Raw genomic sequence first — 21,357 nt, 5'->3', positions numbered from 1 at the left:
AAAACAGGACAAAGCCTATGAAAAAATGGCCCCATGGCTCTGGCTTCTGTGATTAATGTAGTCAGAGCCTGGTGGAGCGCCCGATCCATCAAGCCCCTGCTGTAGCCCGCTCCTTCTTGCTGGCGCCAAATGTGTCTAATTACACAAATGTTGCACAGCAAATGAGGTGCAGTGTCATCTCTGGTCAGCCCCAGCCGGAGCCTGTACCTGCTCCTGGCTCACAGGACACCGGCCTCTTGGTTTACATGATCTTCATGGTGCAATGAGTGAGCGCCCAGCTGGCTGTGCATATGTGCTCCAAGTGTAGTGCTCCATGCATGGTGCTCCCTGGCCCGGCAGAAGTGCTGCTTTCACCAGCCCTGCCAGGCTACCGGGCCTTCAACCCCAGTGCTGAATTCACCAGCCATGGGCGACTAACTAACCTGAATGGATTAGCCTTAGTTTTCTCATCTGTAAAAGGGCATAATAATAATAATAGCTGCCCCATCAACTGAGTTATTTTGAAAATTGAATGGGGAAATGTGGTAAAGCATATAGAACAGTGTGGAAACATTCCATGGATGTTAACAGCGGTTGCTATTACTGTTGTTATTTCCATGTGCCTAGTAGAGAAGGGGGTTCACTGCAGGCCCAGAGACCTGTGTGGCAGAGGCAAGCCTGGGCTTGTCGTTGGGCGAGACTCCTGTCCAGTCTGTGACACTGAGGGTGGAAACGGGACTGAAAATGTACCACTGCGGGGTGGAGAGAAGTAGGACCTTTTTTTCCCACGTGAGGAATTTGTCCTTGATCCTTTTGGCTACCAGGAGCAGGAGAAAGTAGTCAGATTTATTTTCAGGGTAACTAGGAGCAGTTAGAGGAGGAACGAGGAGCATGGCCAGAGCTGTCTTCGTGGTTCCCGGCAGAAGAGGATCGGGGCCAGGGGCTGACCCCGCACCGCATGGGGCAGACGGTGCAGTTTAGCGTGTACAAACCCAACCAGCACTGCCCAGCACCCAACCCTCTGCACACTCATCCTGCCCCATCACCTGTGGTGCAGCCCCCGCGGGACTCACTAACTGAGTAACACTCTGATAATTCTGGAAGAGCAAAAGACACTGCCCATGGAGCCCTGGCGCATCGCCTTGTGTCTGTGTCAACCATGGGTGCTGGGGAGACAGACGGGGTAGAGAGCAGTTTGTACTGGTCAGATGGGGTTATTGCGTGATGCCCCCTTGGGCACCTGCTCCTGAGTCTCCCAGAATCCACTGTCAAGGGCAAGAGGTCCCTGAAGTCTCTCCATAACCTCGTGACTGCTAGCGGGAGAGAACGCTTTGGCCTCTGGATCCTGGAAACAAGCTCACCGGTATTGTGGGGCTAATACTAAGGCACGGTGTGGCATGGCCCCCCACTGGAGTTCCCCATTTCCGCCATGTTTGCAATCACACAGCAGGAATTAGGGCTGCCTTGGGCCAGGATTACCTTGTGTCCTGTCAGGGAAGGTAGAAGCTCATGTTCCCAGTTCAGCGAGTTGGGATTGATCTTTATCTCTCCATGTTGTTTATGGGGTTCTTCCCCTTCCGGCCCAGAAGGGCTTGCAGAGAACATCTACAGCAGTTCTCACACCTGCTTGTGAATCTGAACCAGGGTGTCTTAAACATGCGCATTTCTTGACTCCAGCCCTAGAAGTTGGAGTTCATTCAGACTTAGGTAAGGCCTGGGAATCAAACACCCACAGCCAGAGTTTGGTAACCCCTGCAGCCACTCTGCTTATTTCATATTCAAGAGGCAGGTCCAGAGCTCTGTGTTGGCTTTTTGGAATCAAAGAGCTAGCAGGCTATAGAGCCTTCTCTCTCTCTGATAACCACTCTGAAATGTGTGGTGTTAAAGATCCCCCGGCTCCTTTCTATAACCTGTTTACAGATCCAGCGTCTAAAAATGGACTTAAATCAATTCATACTCTCAGCTCATAAAAGGAGGTGAGCACACTGGGGCTCGGGCAGGGAAGGGGCCAGCTACAGCATCTCAAACATGGACAGCACAGCCTCTGCTTTCTGACTTGTCTCCATACCTGCCTCTGACACCCATGACCCCCAGCACCTCCCTAAATTTTGGATTAACCACAGCCCCCCCAATCCCCCGAAGATCGCTTGATCCTGAGCTGTGCATGGTGAGCATTGCGTCAGCAGTCAGGGCCAAAGACCATGTGCACGGAGGAGAGAAGGGGACTCTTGCTAGGGACAGATGGCTCGGCAGCCTAGCTATCAATTGTGCAAAGTTACTGTGCTGGCCCAGGTACTTTAAGCAAAGCAAGGGAATGCCAGGTGGTGGGTGTAAGGGCCTCCACCCCCCACCCCATCATCTGCACACTTTGTCATGCATGCAAATGACCCAGAGCCCCTGAGAGCTGTTCAGGATGCCAGAACCCCACCTTGTCCTGGTGACTGCATATTAATAGGAATGTTTAGCCCTCTGTTGCTGGGCCTCACTTAAGAAACTAGTAGCCTAGTTACTTCACTATTGCTGGTTGAGCTCCTAAGCTTTCCAGTCTGGAATTTGAAGATGACTTTTTCCGAGGTCAGTGTTGCGTGACGACTGCACTGGCTCATCCTGAGATGAATAAACACAGTGCACTTGCCTGCAACCCATCCGCCTGGTCCCGGGCCCCTGCAGCTCAGTCTTCAGCCAGTCACTGAGGGCGTGTTGAAAGACGTGTGGATATTTTCTTCTCAATTCTTGGCACAGCATACCAGGTTCATGGTTCAGAGAGGACTGACTTTGTTTGTGTTTCGCGAAAACCTCCTCCTCCCTCAGCAAACGCATGGGTTCCTTTCAGAGACTTGTGGGTGGGAGACTTCCGGAAGGCCTATCCGCCTGGCTGCTAGGCTGAGAAGCTGGGTGGGCCCACTGTGGCCCACCAGGGACTTGTCCTTCCTCCCCACTCAGATCCTCACTGCCCTTCCGTCTCCAGAGAATGCTCCTGACAATCCACTGTGGTTGATGGCCCCTTCAGAGCCACTGGGTGGCAGCTAGACAAATGGCCAGGAAACCCCAAGTCTGAACAGTTTGCAAGGCAGTTCACCTGCCCCCATGGCTGTCTAAGGACTGAATGACAAGTAGGTGATGTGAGTGACCCTTAGTGCCCACCCCCCTCCGGGCAGATGCCTCCCCTCTCTTGTCCACACAATGCTGGGGGCAGACGAACTGAGGTATAATCACAGGAGCCGGAGCCCAGCCCTCTGGATTGGACCTTATAACCCTCACCAGCACTGTATAAAGATGGCAGCCTATCTGTGGGGAGACAGAGACATTGGCAGGTGACTGCTTTGTCCAGTGACATTTTCCTAGTAAGTAGCCCAGCTGGGATTTGAACCCAGGCAGTTTGACCCTGCAGGCCCCCCTCTCTGTCCTGCCCCTCTGCTAAAGAATCTCCCAGCTCTGAGAGCTTCAGATTCCCAACTGCAGGAACATGTTCTGCGGCACGGGACAGACAGCTCATTTATAATGGAAACTGGGCTGTAAAAGTTTAATGAGGAGCGTGTCTGATAAGGCAGCCTGGTCTTTGATCTTTGCTGAGCGCCAGCCCCTCACAGAAGAGTTGCTGCCTGGCTCTGGGCTTTGGAGAGAGCCCGTGTGGTCAGCCGAGGGCAGGAGGGGCCCGAAGAATGACGCAAATCTTGATGTGCAGAAACAAGGCCCATCTGCAGGGAGTGGGGTATGCAGAGCAGCGTGGGGAGGGGCTGCCTGGAGGATAGTCCTGCAGGGTTAGTCCGTCTGGTTCTCCTGTCTCCCTGGGCCCCATAGTCTTGGGCATTTTCCATCCTATACTGAATCCCGTGGAAGATATGACATGTAGAACCCCACATGGCTGGTTGTGAGGATTAGGGGGGTGAGTAAAGGTCAAGCACATGGAACACCTCCTGGTACATAGTGAGTACTGGACAATCATTTCCTCTTTTCACTTTTTTGTTGTCACCAGAAGGAAAGCCACCTTTCATTCCAGCTACTCTGCTGGGTGTGGGGTGGATGGTATCATCTCCAGACCTCCCAACACCCTATACAGTGGGTGATAGTCTCCCCAATTCATAAAGGAGAAAACTGGAGGTTCTTAGAATTTAAGAGCTTGCCAAGATCACTGAGTTCATGACCCCTGATCTTGAGCTCTCCTCTGTGATTGTCCATGGAGAAGAAGGGGCATCTCACTACTGGTCTCAGGGATACACTCTTGTTATTTCTGTTGCAAGCTGGGGAACAGAACAGTAACTAATCCAAAGGAATTCATTGCTAACAGTAAAATTTCAGGTGTTGATGGGGTAGATTGGCCTTTGAGGAAAGACTCCTCCTCCATTGCACATGTTCAGATTGTCCACTCTGCGTGGAAGCTTATATACCTGCCCACAGCACATTCATTTATTCAGCCAAATTCACTATTGCCTGATTTATCTGGGTCCCAAGTGCTGTCAGCTTTCAACCTTTGATGAGGAAATGTGTGAGCAGTGACCCATGCCCAAGTCCTACTGTGACTGCTCTTTAAACCTCACTGCACCAGTGGTGTGACCTCAACTACATGTCCTGGTGCCCAGGGAGGAAAAAATATGTTGGGTCATACTAGGAGCCCCCCTTCATCTTATCCTTCCAGGAACTGCATTTCTGAAATGTAAACCTGACCTGTTCCACCCAATCCAAGAAGAAAGAGTTTTGTTGTTGCTTAATTCATTGAGGGAAATTCATAGTGCTCAGTCATTTGTCAAACCTCTCCCAGGGCCTGTGATGTGCCAGGCTATAGGGGAATAGGGCCCAGGGGGCACAATCTGGGAGTGGTAAGGGCAGTTACAGAGAGCTATGCTGGAAGGGGGCAGCTCAGGAGGCCCTCCTCCACCATCAAAGCCCAAGCCCCAGCCTTCCAGGGGCTCCTCTGTCTTCCTGGGGTGGCTCCTATTTCCAGTGAGGAACTTCCACTCCCAGGCAGACACCAACACCAGTATTAAAGAAGGGCCCTTTTCAAAGTACACTGATAGCCTCAAATGCTTGGTAAAAATCAGCGCCTGCCACCTCTAGGAAAACACTTATCTAAACTATTCCAGATTATCCATCTAGCTTTGACAGGCATCCCAGAGAGGAAATTCCACACACCAGTTTGGCAGACCAGGCCAGAGTTTGGAGAATTTCCCTCCACCCCCATCCAGGCCTTTTCTTATTGCTTAAACCTAGGCCCTCGTGAAGGCCAGTGGCACCCCTCCTTTTGCTGAAACCATCCCCCCATGCCCAAGACCACACGTCTCATTCTCACCCATACGTCCCCTGCAGCCCCCTCAAATGTACCTGCTGATGTGACAGTTCCCTCAAAGCCTTGACTTTCTGGGAGATTTAGCTCAGCTGTTCTCAGCCAAGAAAGATTCCTCTTACAGACAAAGACCCCCACATGCCTGGAGGTTAACTTATGCCACAGGTCACCTGGAAAGGGGTCATCCAGATCAGGCCCAGGGCCTCCTTCCAGGGGGCCAGCTGAACTTCTGCCTCCCCTCCCCCATGGATCAAATCCAAGGCCCCCCACTCAGCTCAGCTCTGCACAAGTTATCACTTTGCTAGGAGAAAGAGTCTCTTTGATACTTCCCCTTTTTTAAAAAGCTTCTTGGGTTTTATGTTTGCAAAAGCTGATAACCTTCCTATCCTTCTGTTCCAAAGGGGAAAAATGTGATCAAGACTAGCCGGTGCAGTTAACCCCTGTTGCCTGTGCGGCTAGACCTTAACCAAGTCCATCTGTATGGCCTCCTTTGTAGGCACAATTTTATAACCTAATTTCCCTACCAAAACATCAGTGTTTACTTAGTAAGAAATCTGCTCTTTGTCAACTGAAAACAGTGATTTCTTTATTACGGTTCTGCTGAAAGCTGTCCCGCAGCTTGGTCTGATGGGGTCTGTAGTGGGAACGGGTGAGCTGAGAGCTGAATGGATTGCATGTGGATATAGAGGCCTTTGGGTGCAGAGACAGACTGGAGCTAATAGGAAGGGGACCTGGACAGCAAACGAATGGAGAGACCAAAATTAGCCCACTGGGTGACCAGGGAGACAAAACACTGAACCCTCAAAGGCCTTCCAGCAGCCGACATATGTTCTCTACAACCAGCCCTGGGGTCGCTCCACTCCGCACCCTGAACCCCTGTCCACTCAGCCAGTTCTTACCAGAGGCCAACTTCCACCTTGACACCCATTTTAAAAATTTGATCTTTTAAATATTGAAGACATACAAACGAAAACAAAACTTGGCTAAGAAACAAATAGTGACAACATACCCTCGTGCCCTGCCGAGCATAAGGACTGGGGATGTGCCAAACCTCTTTGAGGACCCATTTGCCCCTCCACTGCCCTGCCTCAGTCTCCCGTCGCCCCATTTTCTGGGACCTAGATTTATCATCCCCTGGCATCTTCTGTCTGACTCCCCCAACAATATGTTGTTAGGTTTTGTTTTGTGTGCATTATATGAATAGAATCATTGCAGATACATATATTTTTAACCTGCTTTCCACATTTTGCAATATTTTCAAGAGATTCCTGCATTAATGCATGGGGCTCTAATTCATTAATTCTCATGATGCTCTGAAGCATCAGGCAGCCTTTTTGCTATTTTGAACATCTCTGTGGTGAAGCTCTTGTGCAGTACATTGGTCCCCAGGTACAGCCATTGCTTTAGGATCACTGCATGTCTGGGAATGAAATTGCTGAGTCACTGGGTATTTGCATTTTAACACTCATAAATGTTGCAGGTCTTTGGACTGGTGGTTTCCCCACCCTCAATTCTACTAGCGTGGTTTGAAGGCTCAGCTTATTTCCTATCCTTGCTACCAAAGTGATATAGTCAACATTCCAATGGCATCTCCCTGTGATTCTAATTTTCAGTTTCATTTATTGCTAGTGAAGTTGCACATCCTTTCCTATGTTTATTGATCAATAATATTTCCTGTTTGTGAAATGGCTCTTTAGTTATTTGACCCATTTTTTCTATGGAGTTGCCTATTTCCAATTGATTTGAATAAGCATTTTATATATTAAGGCTACCCACTCCGTGACTCATTATATGTGTTGCAAATATCCTATCCTAGTTTGTGCCTGGTCTTTTTATTCCACTGATGGGTGAAAAGGTGTTCCTATTGAAATGTAGTTCAGGTTATCGACATTTCCTTTATGGTTTTCTATATACAGTGTTCTTCCATCCAGCTGTCTGATCAGATCTTCAGCCTCTGTACCCTACTAGCTATTCCCCATAATGGCCTGCCCTTGGTTCAGCTATTCTGTCTCAGAACACCAGGACTGTACCTTTCCATTACCCTGTAAGAGTCTAGGGCCAGGTCAGGTGCCACCTCCTGCAGGAAGCCTTCCCTGATCACCTCAGTAGAGTAAATGAATTCTTTTCCTTCTGTCCTTCTTTCTGCTCCAGCACCTTGTGTACTGTTTGTAAGCTACAATCAGGGTCCATTCCCCTCTGTGACCCCAGCTATCCCAGCATGGTGATTTCATCAAGGCACTGATCTGACCTGCAAGCTGAGGAGGCTGTAATTTCCTGACCTCCTGACTGAATCTGGGGCATCCCACCCAGCAGCATCAATCACCCTGACAACTTATCATCACCACCGGTTCATGGGAACTCATTTACTCTACAGAGAAATGGACACTTATAGGTTCAGGTGGACCCTGAGAACGTCAGGGGTGAGGAGACACACTTGGTGCAATACTCGTCAGTCAGGTTTGTGGCCTCCTATTCCATTTCCTAAGTGTGGGGTCCTAGCTGAGTCTTCCTCAAACCCCTAGCTCCATACCTCGTGCCCCAGAGGCCCACCTTTGTGAGCTTGCCTCACAGAGGCAGAGATACATAAGGGCATGCAAAAATCAGTGAAGAGGGGACCAGCATGGGGTCCCAGCTCCTGTTTGTGGTTGTCCCTTTGCCAGTGCACATATTCTCCGCCGCCTACACAGACTGCAGCCTGGATGCACAGGAATGTGCAGATTGACTCAGAAAATGAATTTGGCCACTGTTTGAGGAGGTTCTCCAATGCTCTGCAAAAGAATTCACTGTGCATCTTACAGTTGCAGACCTCCCTAGTATGTTCTGGAAAACACTTGTTTTCTGGAATTTTTAAAATTCATGTATGGAAAACATGGCTTACATTAGCACACTTGCTAATGTATAGTTCACATATCAAAACAAATAAACAAGCCAGAAACCAAAACCAAAGCCCTTGGAGAAGACATTGAACTCCACCCAGAGGTGCTGTTTCTCTCTGGTGGTAGGTTTAGGGCAGTAGGTACCAGCCTTGCATGCAGGGATGCCTTGTGAAAGCAGATATATGCCTGTCCCTCCTGTCCTGCTTGCTCAGCCCTGGCACTAAGAAGCTCCAATTCCCTTCTAGCAGAAAGTGGGCCTATCGACACCTTCTCAGTGATTCTGAAAAAGTGGGTTCCTGGCCCTAAACATCTTGGCAACAGCAGAGGAGTCACAGCCTCCTCACTTGGAGTCCACACCCCCCACCCCATAGCCCTGTGATCCTGGTGGGTGGTAGCCTCTCAGCCTGAAGGCAGGACCAGAACACGCGAGCAGTCCCCGAGGTAGGAGGGTTTGGCATGTTGGGGCTGCGTGCAGGATGCGTTTGGCTTTGTGGAGTCAGTGACCGTATAATCCCAGCGGCCTTCAGAAGACACGCTCCAGAGCCCTGTGAGCATGGGCTTTGGAACGCAGAGCTCAACGCCCTCCTCTCATGGAGGGAAGCTTCCCTTCCCTGCCAACCTGCCACCAGTGGGCTGCCTGCTGAGAGCCGTGCTAGTCGATGGAAGTAATGCAACCGAGATTTGACAGTCTCAGAAGAAAGGAGCGATGCCTGCTGCCTTCCAAGGGTCTCTCCACACCTGCGCAGCGCGCCTTACCTACCGAGGTCGTTCCCAACAAGACACAGAAATTTATTCTCTCACATTTCTAGAAGTTAGACGTCCAAAATCAGCATAGCTGGACTGAAATGAAGGGGAGGGCAGAGGCTGCCCTTGGCAAGTGCCAGGGGAGAATCTGTTCTGTGCCTTTTCTGGCTTCTGGCAGCTGCCAGCATTCCTAGGCTTGTAACCACATCTCTCCAGACTTTGCATCCATGGAGACACTGCCTCCTGCTTGCTATGCCAAGTGTCCTCATGTCTCTTATAAGGACATTTGTACTAGCATTTAGTACCCACCTGGGTAACCCAGAGTTTCCTCACTGTAATAGCCTTACCCTAATTCATGTTATTAGGGTCTTTTTTCCAAGTAAGGTAATGTTCCAAGTGACGTAATTTTGGCAGGCTCCAGGGACTAGGATGTGGATGCATCTCTGAGAGAAGCTTGCCTTCCACACTTACCTGCCCTTTGCTCCTTCCACATATTTGTAAGATCACTACTAGGATGGTTCTTTACAAATGAGGAAACAGATTCAGAGACACGCATGACTAACTTCAAGCCACACAGCTAGAAGTGAGCTGAGATGGAATCCAGATCTGCTGCAGTGTCTGTGCTCTTTATTGGAGACACTGTTTCATTTATTCATTCATTAATTCATTCAGCAAACATGTGTTGAGTGCACTCCATGTATGTGAAGGGTGTCAAATCTGGTGCTGGAAAAGCAAGTGAGCTTTCCTAGGGTTTCCTGTCCCCTGAGGGCCAGCTCTGAGTCCAAGACAGGGTTGAGATGAAAAGAAGGGTCTGGCTGGAGGATAGACATCAAGGGGCAAGCATGGTACATGCCCAAGATCTGAAAGGAAGCAATGAGGTGGCATGTGGATGCTGGATCCCACAGAACTGTGGTCACGGTCCTGATGCCACATGGTCTTAATTCAGCCTAAGAAATGGGTTGGAGGTGAGGTCTGTAGGCTCATAGCCCCAGGTGAAAGGACCTCCTGTTTCTCATCTTCAGCAAGTGCCCTAATTAGGCTGTAATAAGACAACGCCAAGCCACCCAGGCCCCAGTATTCCAATCCTGCCGCTGCTGACCTCACCACAGCCTTGTCACAGTTGCTTTGGGTCTCAGTATTGCTGTCGATGAAATGGGACAAAAAGAAACAAACTCTTACCTATTTCTAATCTTACTGACATTTGAACAAAGATGTCAAAAAGAGTGGCTCTGGGTTACCAGGTTACCTACTTCTGCCTCCTGAACCCCAAAAGTGGATGAGCTTGCCTCACATGTCTCCTGCTGAGTCTGGGTGAGTCAGCACTCCTCAGCTCTGTATTGTTCTGCCTCTCCAAATAGGCACCATGGGTGGGATGTGGGGCCCCAACCCCTGCACTTGCATCCCCTCCTCCCAGTGCATTAAGGAGCACGTCGTTTCCTGTCCCTGTGCCTTCACCCAGGCTGTGCTGCAGGACACCCTCCCATCCATGCAATTCTTATTCATCCCCCCAGCCACACGCCCACCCTCTGGATCATGGCACCATTGCTCTAGCTCCCAAGGCCAGTTCCCATTTCAGGTCCTGGCGTGCTCACCCAGGCCCAGCTTCGTCTCCTCAAGAAGTCAGTGTCTGAATATTGGGGGGCCTTGGACTAGATGTTGGGAGATGCAGGCTGAATTGCATTTGCTAATCTGTTAAGTATAAGAGACAGTGAGCATTGGTTGAGCACCTACTAAGCTCCCAGCACTGCCCTGTACTCTTTCCATGTTAAGCATGTCCCACCCTATGCTGCCCTTCAGGAAGTTTCCACTGCTCCATCCTGCAAGCAAATATGCCAGCATTCAGGGGCAGGTAGCACAACCAGGGTCCAACATGAGACCTGGATCTGTCTGAAGATTCAGGCTCTGCCCCTGGTGGGTGTGGCTCTCCTCACCCCGGAACTCACCCGCATCCCTGAGCCCCAGGGTGCTCAGGAGGAATGGTCTAGGTGAAGTCTGCAAAGGGACCGTCAAACTGAACTTCTTGAGGACAGAGATAGCCAAGACAAAAGCTTGCCTCTGGAAGGACCAGCGGAGATGGGGCATACTAAGTCTTGGCGTCACAGTCAGCAAGGCCAGCTCCCTGCCCCGCTCTGCCACTCACAGCCCTGCCACCTTGGGCAACAGCCTCCAGCCTCCACTTCTTTGTCTTTAAAATGGAGATAAGAAAGCCTGCCTTGCAGAATCAGTCTCTGTGTGTGTGCTCTGTATTCAGTGGTGTTGGTGGCCTCAGCAGCAGCAGCTTCTTGGCAACATCCATTAGGCTAGAACAGCAGCTGTCCAGTTAGGTCTCTGCTTCCTTTGTCCAATTCTCCCTCCTGTTCCTCCTCTCTTTCCCTGGTCACCACTCTGACCTGGTTCCAAAATCTTGTCTAGGGACTTTGCAGCCGCCCACCCCCACCCATAGGGGAGGAGGGAAGGAAGGAAGAGGAAAGACCTGTTAAGGAAAGGACCGTTCCTGGGCCTGCCCCAGCCTCCTGGGGAGGAGGAGCCAGGTCTGGCCAGCAGGTCAACACCAGCGTTGGGGAACCTCAGGAGAAAGTGAAGAGGTCCTCTGCTACTGGCTGCCGATCACTAACGTGTGCAAACACACACATGCACACACACACACACACACGCACACAGGCAGGAGGGAGTTGGCGTTCCTCTTACCCAGAGCCCCCTGCTTATGCCTCGAGCATAGACATGGCAGGGCCAGCACAGCTCTGTCCCGTCAGCCTCAGCAGCCATGGGCAGGACGTCCAGGGCGCTCCTCCCTCAGTCCTGCAAACAAGAAAGTGGATAGTCTGGGAGAACTGTGGCTAGGGTCTCCCTGAGCCCTGGATCCCTCTGGACAGGGAAGGCTGTATTTGTCAAGGCTTGCCTGGACAAGCTTTGGCAGTTGCCTAAGATACTAAACAGCTCAAACTGGTTTAAGCAAACAAACAAACAAATGTATTAGCTCAGACAATGGAAAAGGACATGGGTACTACCTTCTCGGGAAGATGGATCTGTATCCAGGGGCTCAATCAACAAACTGGCTCTACCTCTCTCAGGTCTAATGTTCTGTGCATGTATCATCTTCATTCTTGGCCTCTGCCCTCGAGGCCCCCAGCAACATCCTGCTTGTGTCCTACTTGCTTGCTCTGCTCGGCGAGCTCTTCTGTCTCAAAGGTTCTAGCTAGAGCTCTGTCTTGGACACATACCCATCTCTGAACTGATCATGGTGCCCAGGGGTAGGGAATGGTCTGATCAGCTGGACTCAGGTCACATGCCCCCAGCCCCTTTCTTCATCCCGCCCTAACCCCCAGCAGAACAAGGGGCAGGGTCCAGTAAAGACCTGGCCCAAAGTGCTCTGGGCTCTGCTTCACCCACTAACCTTCACACACACATCTTTACGCGCAAGCCTTTCTTTGCACATGCTGTTCCCTTTATTTGTAATGCACTTCTTTTTTTTATTGAATTTATTTTATTTATATATATTTTACATCAGTCTTCATTTTTGTACAATGTATGCTTTCTCCTCTCAGGTGTAGTCCCCGTAGGATTCCCACCACCAGTTCACCTTGCACCATCACCGTAGTCCCTTGTGCGCTTCCCTCTCTCTTTTTGATCCTTCTCCCTCCCCTTCCCCTGCAGAATGTCTCTGATTTATAGTTGCATGTTAATTTTGGTTTTTATTTATTATAATTTTTTTTCTTGATCCCTTATTTGATTCCCCTATATTCCTCCAATAAGTGAATATCTTTCTATATTCCTCCTGTAAGTGAATTTCTTTCCTTCTGATACCTTTCTTTTTCCCTCTGACTTATTTCGCTGAGCATGATCCCTTCCAGCTCCATCCCTGTTGCTGCAAATGGCATGAGTTTATCTTTTTTTAATTGCTGAGTAATAGTCCATTGTGTATATGTACCACATCTTCTTGATCCAGTCATCTATTTTTGGGCATTTGTGTTGTTTCCATATCTTACCTACTGTAAACAGAGCGGCAGTAAACATAGGGGTGCAGGTATCCTTTTAAATTAATGTTTTGTGTGTTTTTTTAAGGATTTATTTATTTATTTATACAAGCACTGGGTACAGTCAGAAGCGTGGGAGGGTGAGAGAATTCACCAGAAGCAGAGCAGAGCACAGAACAAGCAGACTGACGAAGTACACTGCTGAGGGGAGCAGCAGGCGCGGCAGGAGAGGTCTGCGCGCCATGTGGGACCCTCGCCAGTGGCCAGGGATCAAACTGGTGCTGTAGAGGCTGCAGGCATCCTTGCAGCCCAGCGCTCAAATGCTGCACCACTGGGGAGGCCCCTGAATTAATGTTTTTGTGTTTTTTGGGTAGATTCCTAGGAGTGGAATTGCTGGATCATATGGCGGCTCCATTTTTAGTAGTTTGAGGAACCTCCACACAGCTTTCCATAGTGGTTGGACAAGTTTGCATTCCCTCCAGCAGTGTAGAAGAGTTCCTTTTTCTCTACATGCTTGCCAACATTTGTTGTTGCCTGTTTTTTTTTAACATGTGCCATTATGTAATGCACTTCTTCATGAACTCCTGTTTAACCTACAGAACCCAACCCACATGTTACCTCCTCTGAGAAGCCTTCCCTCTTACTTACTGGCGGAGTTAGGATATTTATTCATCTGCTGGAGTCTTAACTACTTATATGATTTATAGGTCTGCCTGTGCCATTTGGGTTCTGAGCTCCCTACAGGTCTCTAGGAACAGAGTGAGTGCTTGGGACAATTTTATTGGGAATTTGAACACACATATGAAGAAATAATTGGTAGAATCATGCTTGGATGAGCTCAGAGCTGGATTGAAGGAGGAAGATAATGCATAAAAGTAGTGTGCAACGTGAACAGCTTGCATGAAAGCCAACTCCTCCAATCTAATTGGTTACGGCCTCCAAGTTTGTAAGTATGCATGCATGCTTATCTACCACATTGGAAACACTGACCACCTTTTTAAATGAACTCACACAGCTGGGCCTTCCTCCCATTCTCAAGGCCACCTCCTTGAGTTTCTTCCCAGTTGCTAGAATCCAAGACCTGAATTGGCCACAACCAGAACCAGGATGAAGCTCACTCAGCCAGTAGCATAGAAATGGCAGAAGAAAGGGAGTTTGTTGCTGGGGTTTGGACTGAAATAGTGGCTCGGATTTCCCTAGCAGGCCCTTCTCCTGGTGAGAACCCATGGCTGCTCATCAGTTCACCAGCACTGCCAGCACCCATCTGCTTGGGGATGCACAGTTGGGCTCAGAGATGAGGCAAGCATCCAAGAGAAGGAAGCTTTGGGCACTCAAGGACCGTAGGCGGGCAATGTTGGTGTGATGACAGGGTTTCTGGGAAGCCCCCTGGTCTTCCAAATGCATTAACTTTGGAATTTTCCATTTACTATTCATTGTCTTGGTTTTACTTGGTCTGTCAAAATGATCTCTTGGGACATTTATGCCCCTGGATCCTTATCAGTCATTCACAACAGTGCAAGATAGAGGTTCCAATTCATGCTTGAAGGCTGGATGGGGTTGTGTGTGATGATGAGGTGAGAGTGGAGATGAAGACAAAAAAGAGAGCTGAAACAGGGTGGAGAGAACACTGTTCTGGTCTTGGGTGCTGCCCCCTTCCTCATCCTGTACCTACCTGAGCCCCACTTATAAATAATCATCATCATCGGGGCCTCCCTGGTGGCACAGGGGTTAAAGACAGAACTATCAAGCTATCGCCAGGCACTGCAGCACAAGTTCAATTCCCCAGACTGCCTGGGAGGTGACCCACATGGCACAGCAGACCTTTCCTGTCTTGCCTGCTGCTCCCCTCAGCAGTGGATTTCAGTTGATCCACCTGTTCTGCTCCCCACTCTGTCTCTGGTGAATCATCTCAGCTTCCCCCACCCTGTTCCCTGCCCCCAGCACCTCTGGCCTAGACCCCAGCTTTTGTATGCATAAATAAATAGATCTTTTAAAAATAAATAAATAAAAAATCACCATCATCAAGAACACCCATTTCTCTGCTGAGGGAATGATCTCAGCATGCGCTCAGGCCTAGACTCCCCTGAGTTGAATATGGCTCTCTTATCTGCTGAGTGACCTTAGGCAAAGGACCTCGACTTGCTGGGTGTGTTCTTATCTGTGAAATGGGCAGAAAGTGCCTACCGCGCTTGTTTTTTTTTTTTTTTTTATTAAAGATAGAGATAAATACATGCATGTGGTCTCTTGATGGCTAGTGTGCACTCAGTGCTATCTTGAGGAGATGCTTAATAAGGACACAGCTAAGTGGTGCAGTGCAGAGAGGCTTCCTGGAGGAAGTGTCTGGGCATTCTTTTGTGGTTGTGTTGGCTAATGGGCATGTTGTGTCTTGGTCCCCCACCCCAAGTTGACTTGTTGCTGAGAAGGAAAAGGAAGGGAAGGAGTTAATGCCTGTTGACTTTACCACGAGCCCGGCACTAGTCAGTTGCACTACCCTGGTGAGGCGCTGGAAAGGAGCAGCATCCCAGCCAACCACCCAACTGAGTGGGGATGAGCAGGATTAGTGAGGGAGCTGTGCTGTCCACGGGGCAGGCAGTGCCCAGAAGCCAGTTCCTGCCTCACTGTTCCTAGGCCCTGAGTCCCCCACAACAGCCTGCAGATCCAGTCCTGCTCCACATATGCAAAGCAGCACATTTGGTTCTGCATCCACTGAGGGGTGCTCCTGGCCCAGATTCTACAGCTTCAGGCTTCCTTACTACATGCCAGATAAACAGGGTGCTTCAGTTTCTGCCAGAGCACCCCCTTCCTGTGTCAGGACCTGGGCTCAGTGGGGAGATCCAGGGTCCTTCACAGGTGCCTGGTTAACCTTGGAACAGCGGCCCATGAAGGGAGCATGTGCCACCTGCCTGTGAGGGGCTATACAATAACCTGGCACCAATAATCACACTTCACCCATGGGGACTCTGGGTCCACAGAAGGAAGTCACCCCTCCCTGCTCAGTGGCCAGACAGACACAGGCGAGGATTCAACCCAAGGCAACCTCACTCTGGGGCCACCAGCCAGAGAACACTGCCCTGGACCCTTGGCATGACCGGGCAGGAGGCTCAGAGAAGCCACAGCCCTACCCCAATGCAGAGGAAAAAGTGAGATGGATCAGCCCAACACAGGACTGGTCCAAGGGTGCACAGAACAATCCCCTCCTCAACCCAGCCAGCATCCTGTGCACCCAAGAGCCTGCACTGCTTCAAGGGCCTAGATCAGGTCTCAGCTGTTCTCCAAGACAGCTGGATACCCTGCCTTTTACTGAGCCACACTCAGCCTTCCAGAGTCCTCTCACCCCATATCTGTCCCCAGGAGTCATACAGAGGTCTCCCTGCCTCACAGACCTGGCCTGTAGGTGTTCTGTCTGTTTTGTCTTCACCAAACACCTGTCCTCTCACAGGAATGTGAGTGTCCAGCCTGCCAGGATCAGCATACTAGGGCCACAACACCTGGAAAGAGGGTGAATTGTCTGGTCCATTTCTCCCCTCCTTGGACACATGGTAGTCCTCACCCAGACCAAAGCTATCTCTAAGCCCCTCACACAGAACACAGTTCCCTCCCACTTACCTCTAAAGGCAGCCATAAGTGAGAACAGCTTGAGGACATGACCCATGATTTCCTTCCAAAGGCTCCCTGTGCCAAGTCCAGTGCCGGACACACAGATGTGCTGCTGTCACTGACTCTGAAAACACCTCTAAGTACCTGCAGGATGCCAGTTCCCTGGTGCTGCCAGAATGGAGAGTTGCCTCAGACCTGCCCTGCTCCCAGGCAGAACCCAGTTACCCGGGAGATGGAGCGGCCAACCTAAGGCCAGAAGTACCCAGGCGGGAGCAGAGAGAAGGGAGCAGGGAGCCCCAGCCAGGAGAAGATGCTTCAGGGGATCGCACTAAGTGGATTCCCTCACCCGGGCTTGCAGCAAGAGAAGGAATTTGCCCAATAAGCACATTTAAGGCCAAGAGTTAGCGTGGGCATGCCCAGTGGTATGGAAATGATCTGGTAGATTTTTTGGAGCTGCGGGTCTAAAGCAGCCACATCTGCAAAGCTAGAAAAGAATGGCGCCGAAGGCTTCCACTCAATGGGAGGAGCAACTTCCGATGGGGACTCTACGGAGCCCAGCTCGTGAGACAGCTGGCTGTCACCTGTGAGGATCCTGGCATGCGCTGTGCTGGAAGCACCGTTCCCTGCGCTGTTGAGCATAATCAGTAATTATCTCCAGTTTGCTCCAGTCAACAGACAAATCACTCCCTTTCTGAAGTAACCGGCGCTAACGGTACCTCTTCACAATCCAACATCTGTTGCACGTGAAGATTTCCAGGGCCCCTCGGGCACTTGGATGTGGTGCTGGTGCTGTAAGAGCAGCTCTCAGGCACTGACTGTGGCTGTGTCTCAGGCACTATTTGGGGAGCTTCCTCTTTATGGGAATTCTATATAATTAATGGACACTATTGTCCCCATTTTATAGATGAGGAAACCGAGACTTGGAGAGGGAAATGCCTCGCCCAGTGTGACTGAGCTGTCAAGGGGAAGGGTCTGAGTCTAGCACACACTCTATTCTTTGCACTATGTCCAATCCCAAAGAGACCCTATTTTCTGAAAAAATGGAAAATTCAATCTTGGTAAATTTGGTTCCCCGGGACTTAGGTCTGGGGTCCTAGCTCCTTCCCCCTGAAGTCTGATTTTTCTTTGGTGGGCGTATTTTGGAGTAGATGACCTCAGGACATCCCTGAAGCAACGTGCAAACAGCTGCTCAGGGAGCCCTGCGTGACAGACATGGAAATAAGGCGCCATCCTTGAGGGAGGGGCTGAGCAGAGCTGGCACCCCCCGAACCGACCGGGGACATGGAGATAGGCCTCAGCCACAGCAGCCCCGGTCAGAGCGACGAAGCCAGGGCATGCTGACCATTGATGAGCACAGGAGAGAGGCCCTGTCAGATTCAGAAGGGCCTCCATGTACAAGGCGCTAGAGTGATAGTCCAAAATTTTAGTTGGGGTTCATCCCTTCCTGAATCCTAAACTTTCCCTCCCCACCTTACCCATGACCACGAGCTTCACACGAGTGATTGTCCAGCTGCAGCCAAAATCACCTGACTCCTCTTTTTCTCGGTTCTGTTGGGGACATGAACTCTGCCTCTCATCCCAGGTGTCCATATTTTTGTGTTTTGTTTTCCATGCATGTTTAGGACATGCTGCATTTGTTCGTTTAACAAAAGTTTATTTGTTCTTGCCATGTGTCTGGCCTGAGCAGGCGCCGCGGAAGCAGTGGTCGTGACAGCTCCAACGGCTGGCGGGTGTGTGGCTGGCAGCGCAGCACACGGGGATATCCAGCCTGCCTGTGTGAGAGCTCAGACTGTGGGAAGGGTGGCCAGGCTGTTGGTGTATAAAATACCAAGTGAGGTTGCCTGTCTGCTGCTGCTTCTACAGGGGGTCCCTGCGCGTCCTCCTCCAGTTCGCCATGCCTTCTAGACCATTCCTCTCTGTCTCTGCAGGCCTCCTGCCCTGAGCAGCAGCCCTGTCATCTCTGACATCTCATTGATCCGGCTTTCCCCACACCCCGCCGGCCCTGGGGAGTCTCCCTTCAACGCCCCCCACCCGTACGTGAGCCCCCACATGGAGCATTACCTCCGTGCCATGCACAGCAGCCCCACGCTCCCCACAATCTCGGCAGCCAGGGGCCTCAGTCCCGCTGAGGGTAAGTAGGGCCTGGGGTGGCCTGGGGGTGTGGCGGGTGGTGGTTAGAAGTGTTGGGGTGTTAGGTTGGAGGAGCTGACCTGTTAACTAACACTATTGATTCCCTAGCCCCAGGGATGGGGAGCAGGCTGCTGTTTCTTCCTACCACCCCTGAACTACAAAGGTTCTTAAATAAATGAATGTTGAAAGCCCAGAGAATTTCGAGTCCACCTGTTTTTCCCATCCAGGACTCCAGAGATGCACACCAGCAGCTCTGTGTCTCCCAGGTCAGATGCCTGAGAGGGAATTGACTAGCTCAGCTCCACGACCAGAGCGCCACTCCAGTCCAATTAATGTGAGCCAGAAAAGATTACAGATGGCTATGGGGATCTAAAATGCCAGCCCTGCCCCCACCCCACTGACATGTAGACATGTAGACATGTGCATGTCCATGCATGCTCACACTGAACGGGAGTGAGCACTACTGGGAGGCAGTTCTACTCATGTCTTCCTGGAATGTCCACCACCCCCAGCTTGGAGTAGCCCTTACCCACTGTCCCATGGGGCTCCCCAAAGTGTCCCCTTAGCCTCTCATCATTGCCACCTTCAAAAGCAGCCAGCTGTCTCTTCTCAAAATCTGCCTTCTGAACCCTTCCTTCTGAACCCAGTTTCAGTTCACATGTACAGTTCGCAACGTACACTCGTGAACCTGTGGGCAGAGACTCCAGGGACACTCTGCTCTAGGACCCTCACCAGCATCTCCATCCTCATGAGGGGCTGTGTCTTCCCAACGTGTGCATGTGACCATGAGCTGAAGCCAAGCCTGGATCTGACAAGTGTCAGGCCAGAGTTTCACAATGTAAAGAGCTTCAGCCTCCAAATGTACAGAAGGGCGCCCCGAAGCACTGGGTTATCCTCCCGCCTGTGAGCTTTGCTCTCTGCCTGCTCTTCACCGAGAGAAACCTGACAAGGTGAATGGTCACAGCCACAGGACTTGAGAGCGGCTGGCCAGAGCATGACCATTCTGAAATGGCCCTTTGTGTTGGAACCCAGCTCGGAATTCTGCCTAGGTCCCCTGAGTACCCAACCCCATGAGGCAGCCCTATGATTTGGCACCAGAGGGAACTTGGCTACCTTGCATGGCCTTGACACCTGCAGGGGATGGACCAGACACCTCAGTGGCCCTGAGCCAGGCTCCTGAGTAACTAGAGAGGGCATATCAACCTCATACAACTGCTTCTATTGGCTGTGCCAGACCCACGCCTGCCCACATGAGGCCTGGAATGTTCTTCAGCGATCTGACAGTGTCTTGTCACATAGTCGGATAGAGACCCTGGGCCATCAGCCTGTGGAAGCCAGGGCTGACAGTAGAGGATATCAGGAGGTGGGAGGACCATGATCCTGTTGATTGGCTGTTCTGTCTGCCAAGCACATGAGCGCTACTTTGGCATTTGCCAAGGTTAATGACAGGCCGTGAAACAGAGTGGTCAAGAACTCCAGATTATACTGTGGGTCCCGCCCCAGCAACCTCACCCTCCTCTGTGTAACCTTAGGCAGGACTTGAACTCTGGGAGCAGAGCCCCCACCTGCTGGGGGCACTGGTGATGGTTTCCCTGGACTCATTGTGGTGGTAGTCAAATTCACACTACATTGTGGTGGTAGTCACACTCAAGGGAATGAGTGTGAATTCTGCTATTCTCATTTTTAATAGTACTCTGAGTGGTGGGTATTATTACCCCATTTTACAGATGGAAAACTGCACCAGCCAAGAGAGATCTACCTCCCCCAAAAGCCAGGATTCTGGCTATGTTTGGTTTCCAAGCTTTGTTTTTTCATGGACACCACACCCCTGAATGCATAGCCCCTCAAGACAGTCTGAATTTCATCCTCCCTGCCCCTTTCTAAAGCCCTACACAGAGCAATGTGCAGGGCTGGGGCAGACAGACGGCAGAGTCCTGCAGCCCAGGGACAGGGCAGGAGCACACGCAAGGAGTGTCATCTGGCCGGCCAGAGCGCTGTCAGTATGCGATCATACCTTGAATATTCAGAACAGGCGGCCTGGCCCAGCTGCCCAGCCACCACGCACCATTTTGTTCCTTTGACGACTCCACTGAACCATGAACCCTGTTGGCCCAGACCTCAGAGCTTCTGTGGGGCCCACAGGAGAGCAGGGAGAATTGTTTATGGTTTTGAGGAAACGAAGGAATGCAGAGGCGAGACCTGGCCTCTCCATCTACAGAAACCCACTCACCCCAGCCCAGTGCGGATGGTTGGAGCATGGAAGGGAGGGGGCAAGCAACCTAGGGGCAGAGGATGGATTAGAGGGTACTTGGGGGGCTGCTCAGGCCACTTATGCATTTCCCTTTTCTGCCAGATTGTGACGACTTCTCTGTCTCCTTTCCTGCCCACAGTGGCCCACGAGCACCTTAAGGAGAGGGGACTATTTGGCCTCCCCACGCCAGGAACCAACCCCTCAGACTATTACCACCAGATGACCCTCATGGCGGGCCACCCTGCACCCTACGGGGACCTGCTGATGCAGAGTGGGGGTGCTGCTGGCACACCCCATCTCCACGACTACCTCAATCCAGTGGATGGTGAGTGCTGGGGGAGAACTAGACAGGGCCTGGGGCTGACAGGTAACTTGTCGGGCAGAAGAGGGTGCTTGTTGCTCCTTTCAAGGGTGGAGGGGCCTACAGGGAAGTCTGGGCTTCACCCCATCCCTGCCACACCTGCTGCCGACAAAGACCAAGGCTTTGAACAACATGCACAAATACTTACTGAGTCACCACAGGCC

At 51.0% G+C, this 21,357-nt stretch overlaps 1 protein-coding gene across 1 annotated transcript in view; it reads left to right on the top strand.

Annotated features, from left to right (window-relative positions):
* Positions 1-21,357, top strand: part of GLI2 (GLI family zinc finger 2) — a gene marked incomplete at both ends in the record, with an annotated part of 174,374 nt that overhangs the window by 121,534 nt on the left and 31,483 nt on the right. The window contains 2 exons of the mRNA XM_084245068.1: positions 18,380-18,582; positions 20,972-21,157. Coding sequence (XP_084101194.1) covers positions 18,380-18,582; positions 20,972-21,157 — 389 coding nt within the window. The remainder of the gene's footprint in view (positions 1-18,379; positions 18,583-20,971; positions 21,158-21,357) is intronic.

The sequence above is a fragment of the Talpa europaea genome (genome assembly GCF_964194135.1).
Source record: "Talpa europaea genome assembly, chromosome: 1".
In the NCBI taxonomy this organism is placed as follows: domain Eukaryota; kingdom Metazoa; phylum Chordata; class Mammalia; order Eulipotyphla; family Talpidae; genus Talpa; species Talpa europaea.
Note: the sequence above shows the minus strand (reverse complement) of the source record. Positions and strands in the feature narration are given on the sequence as shown.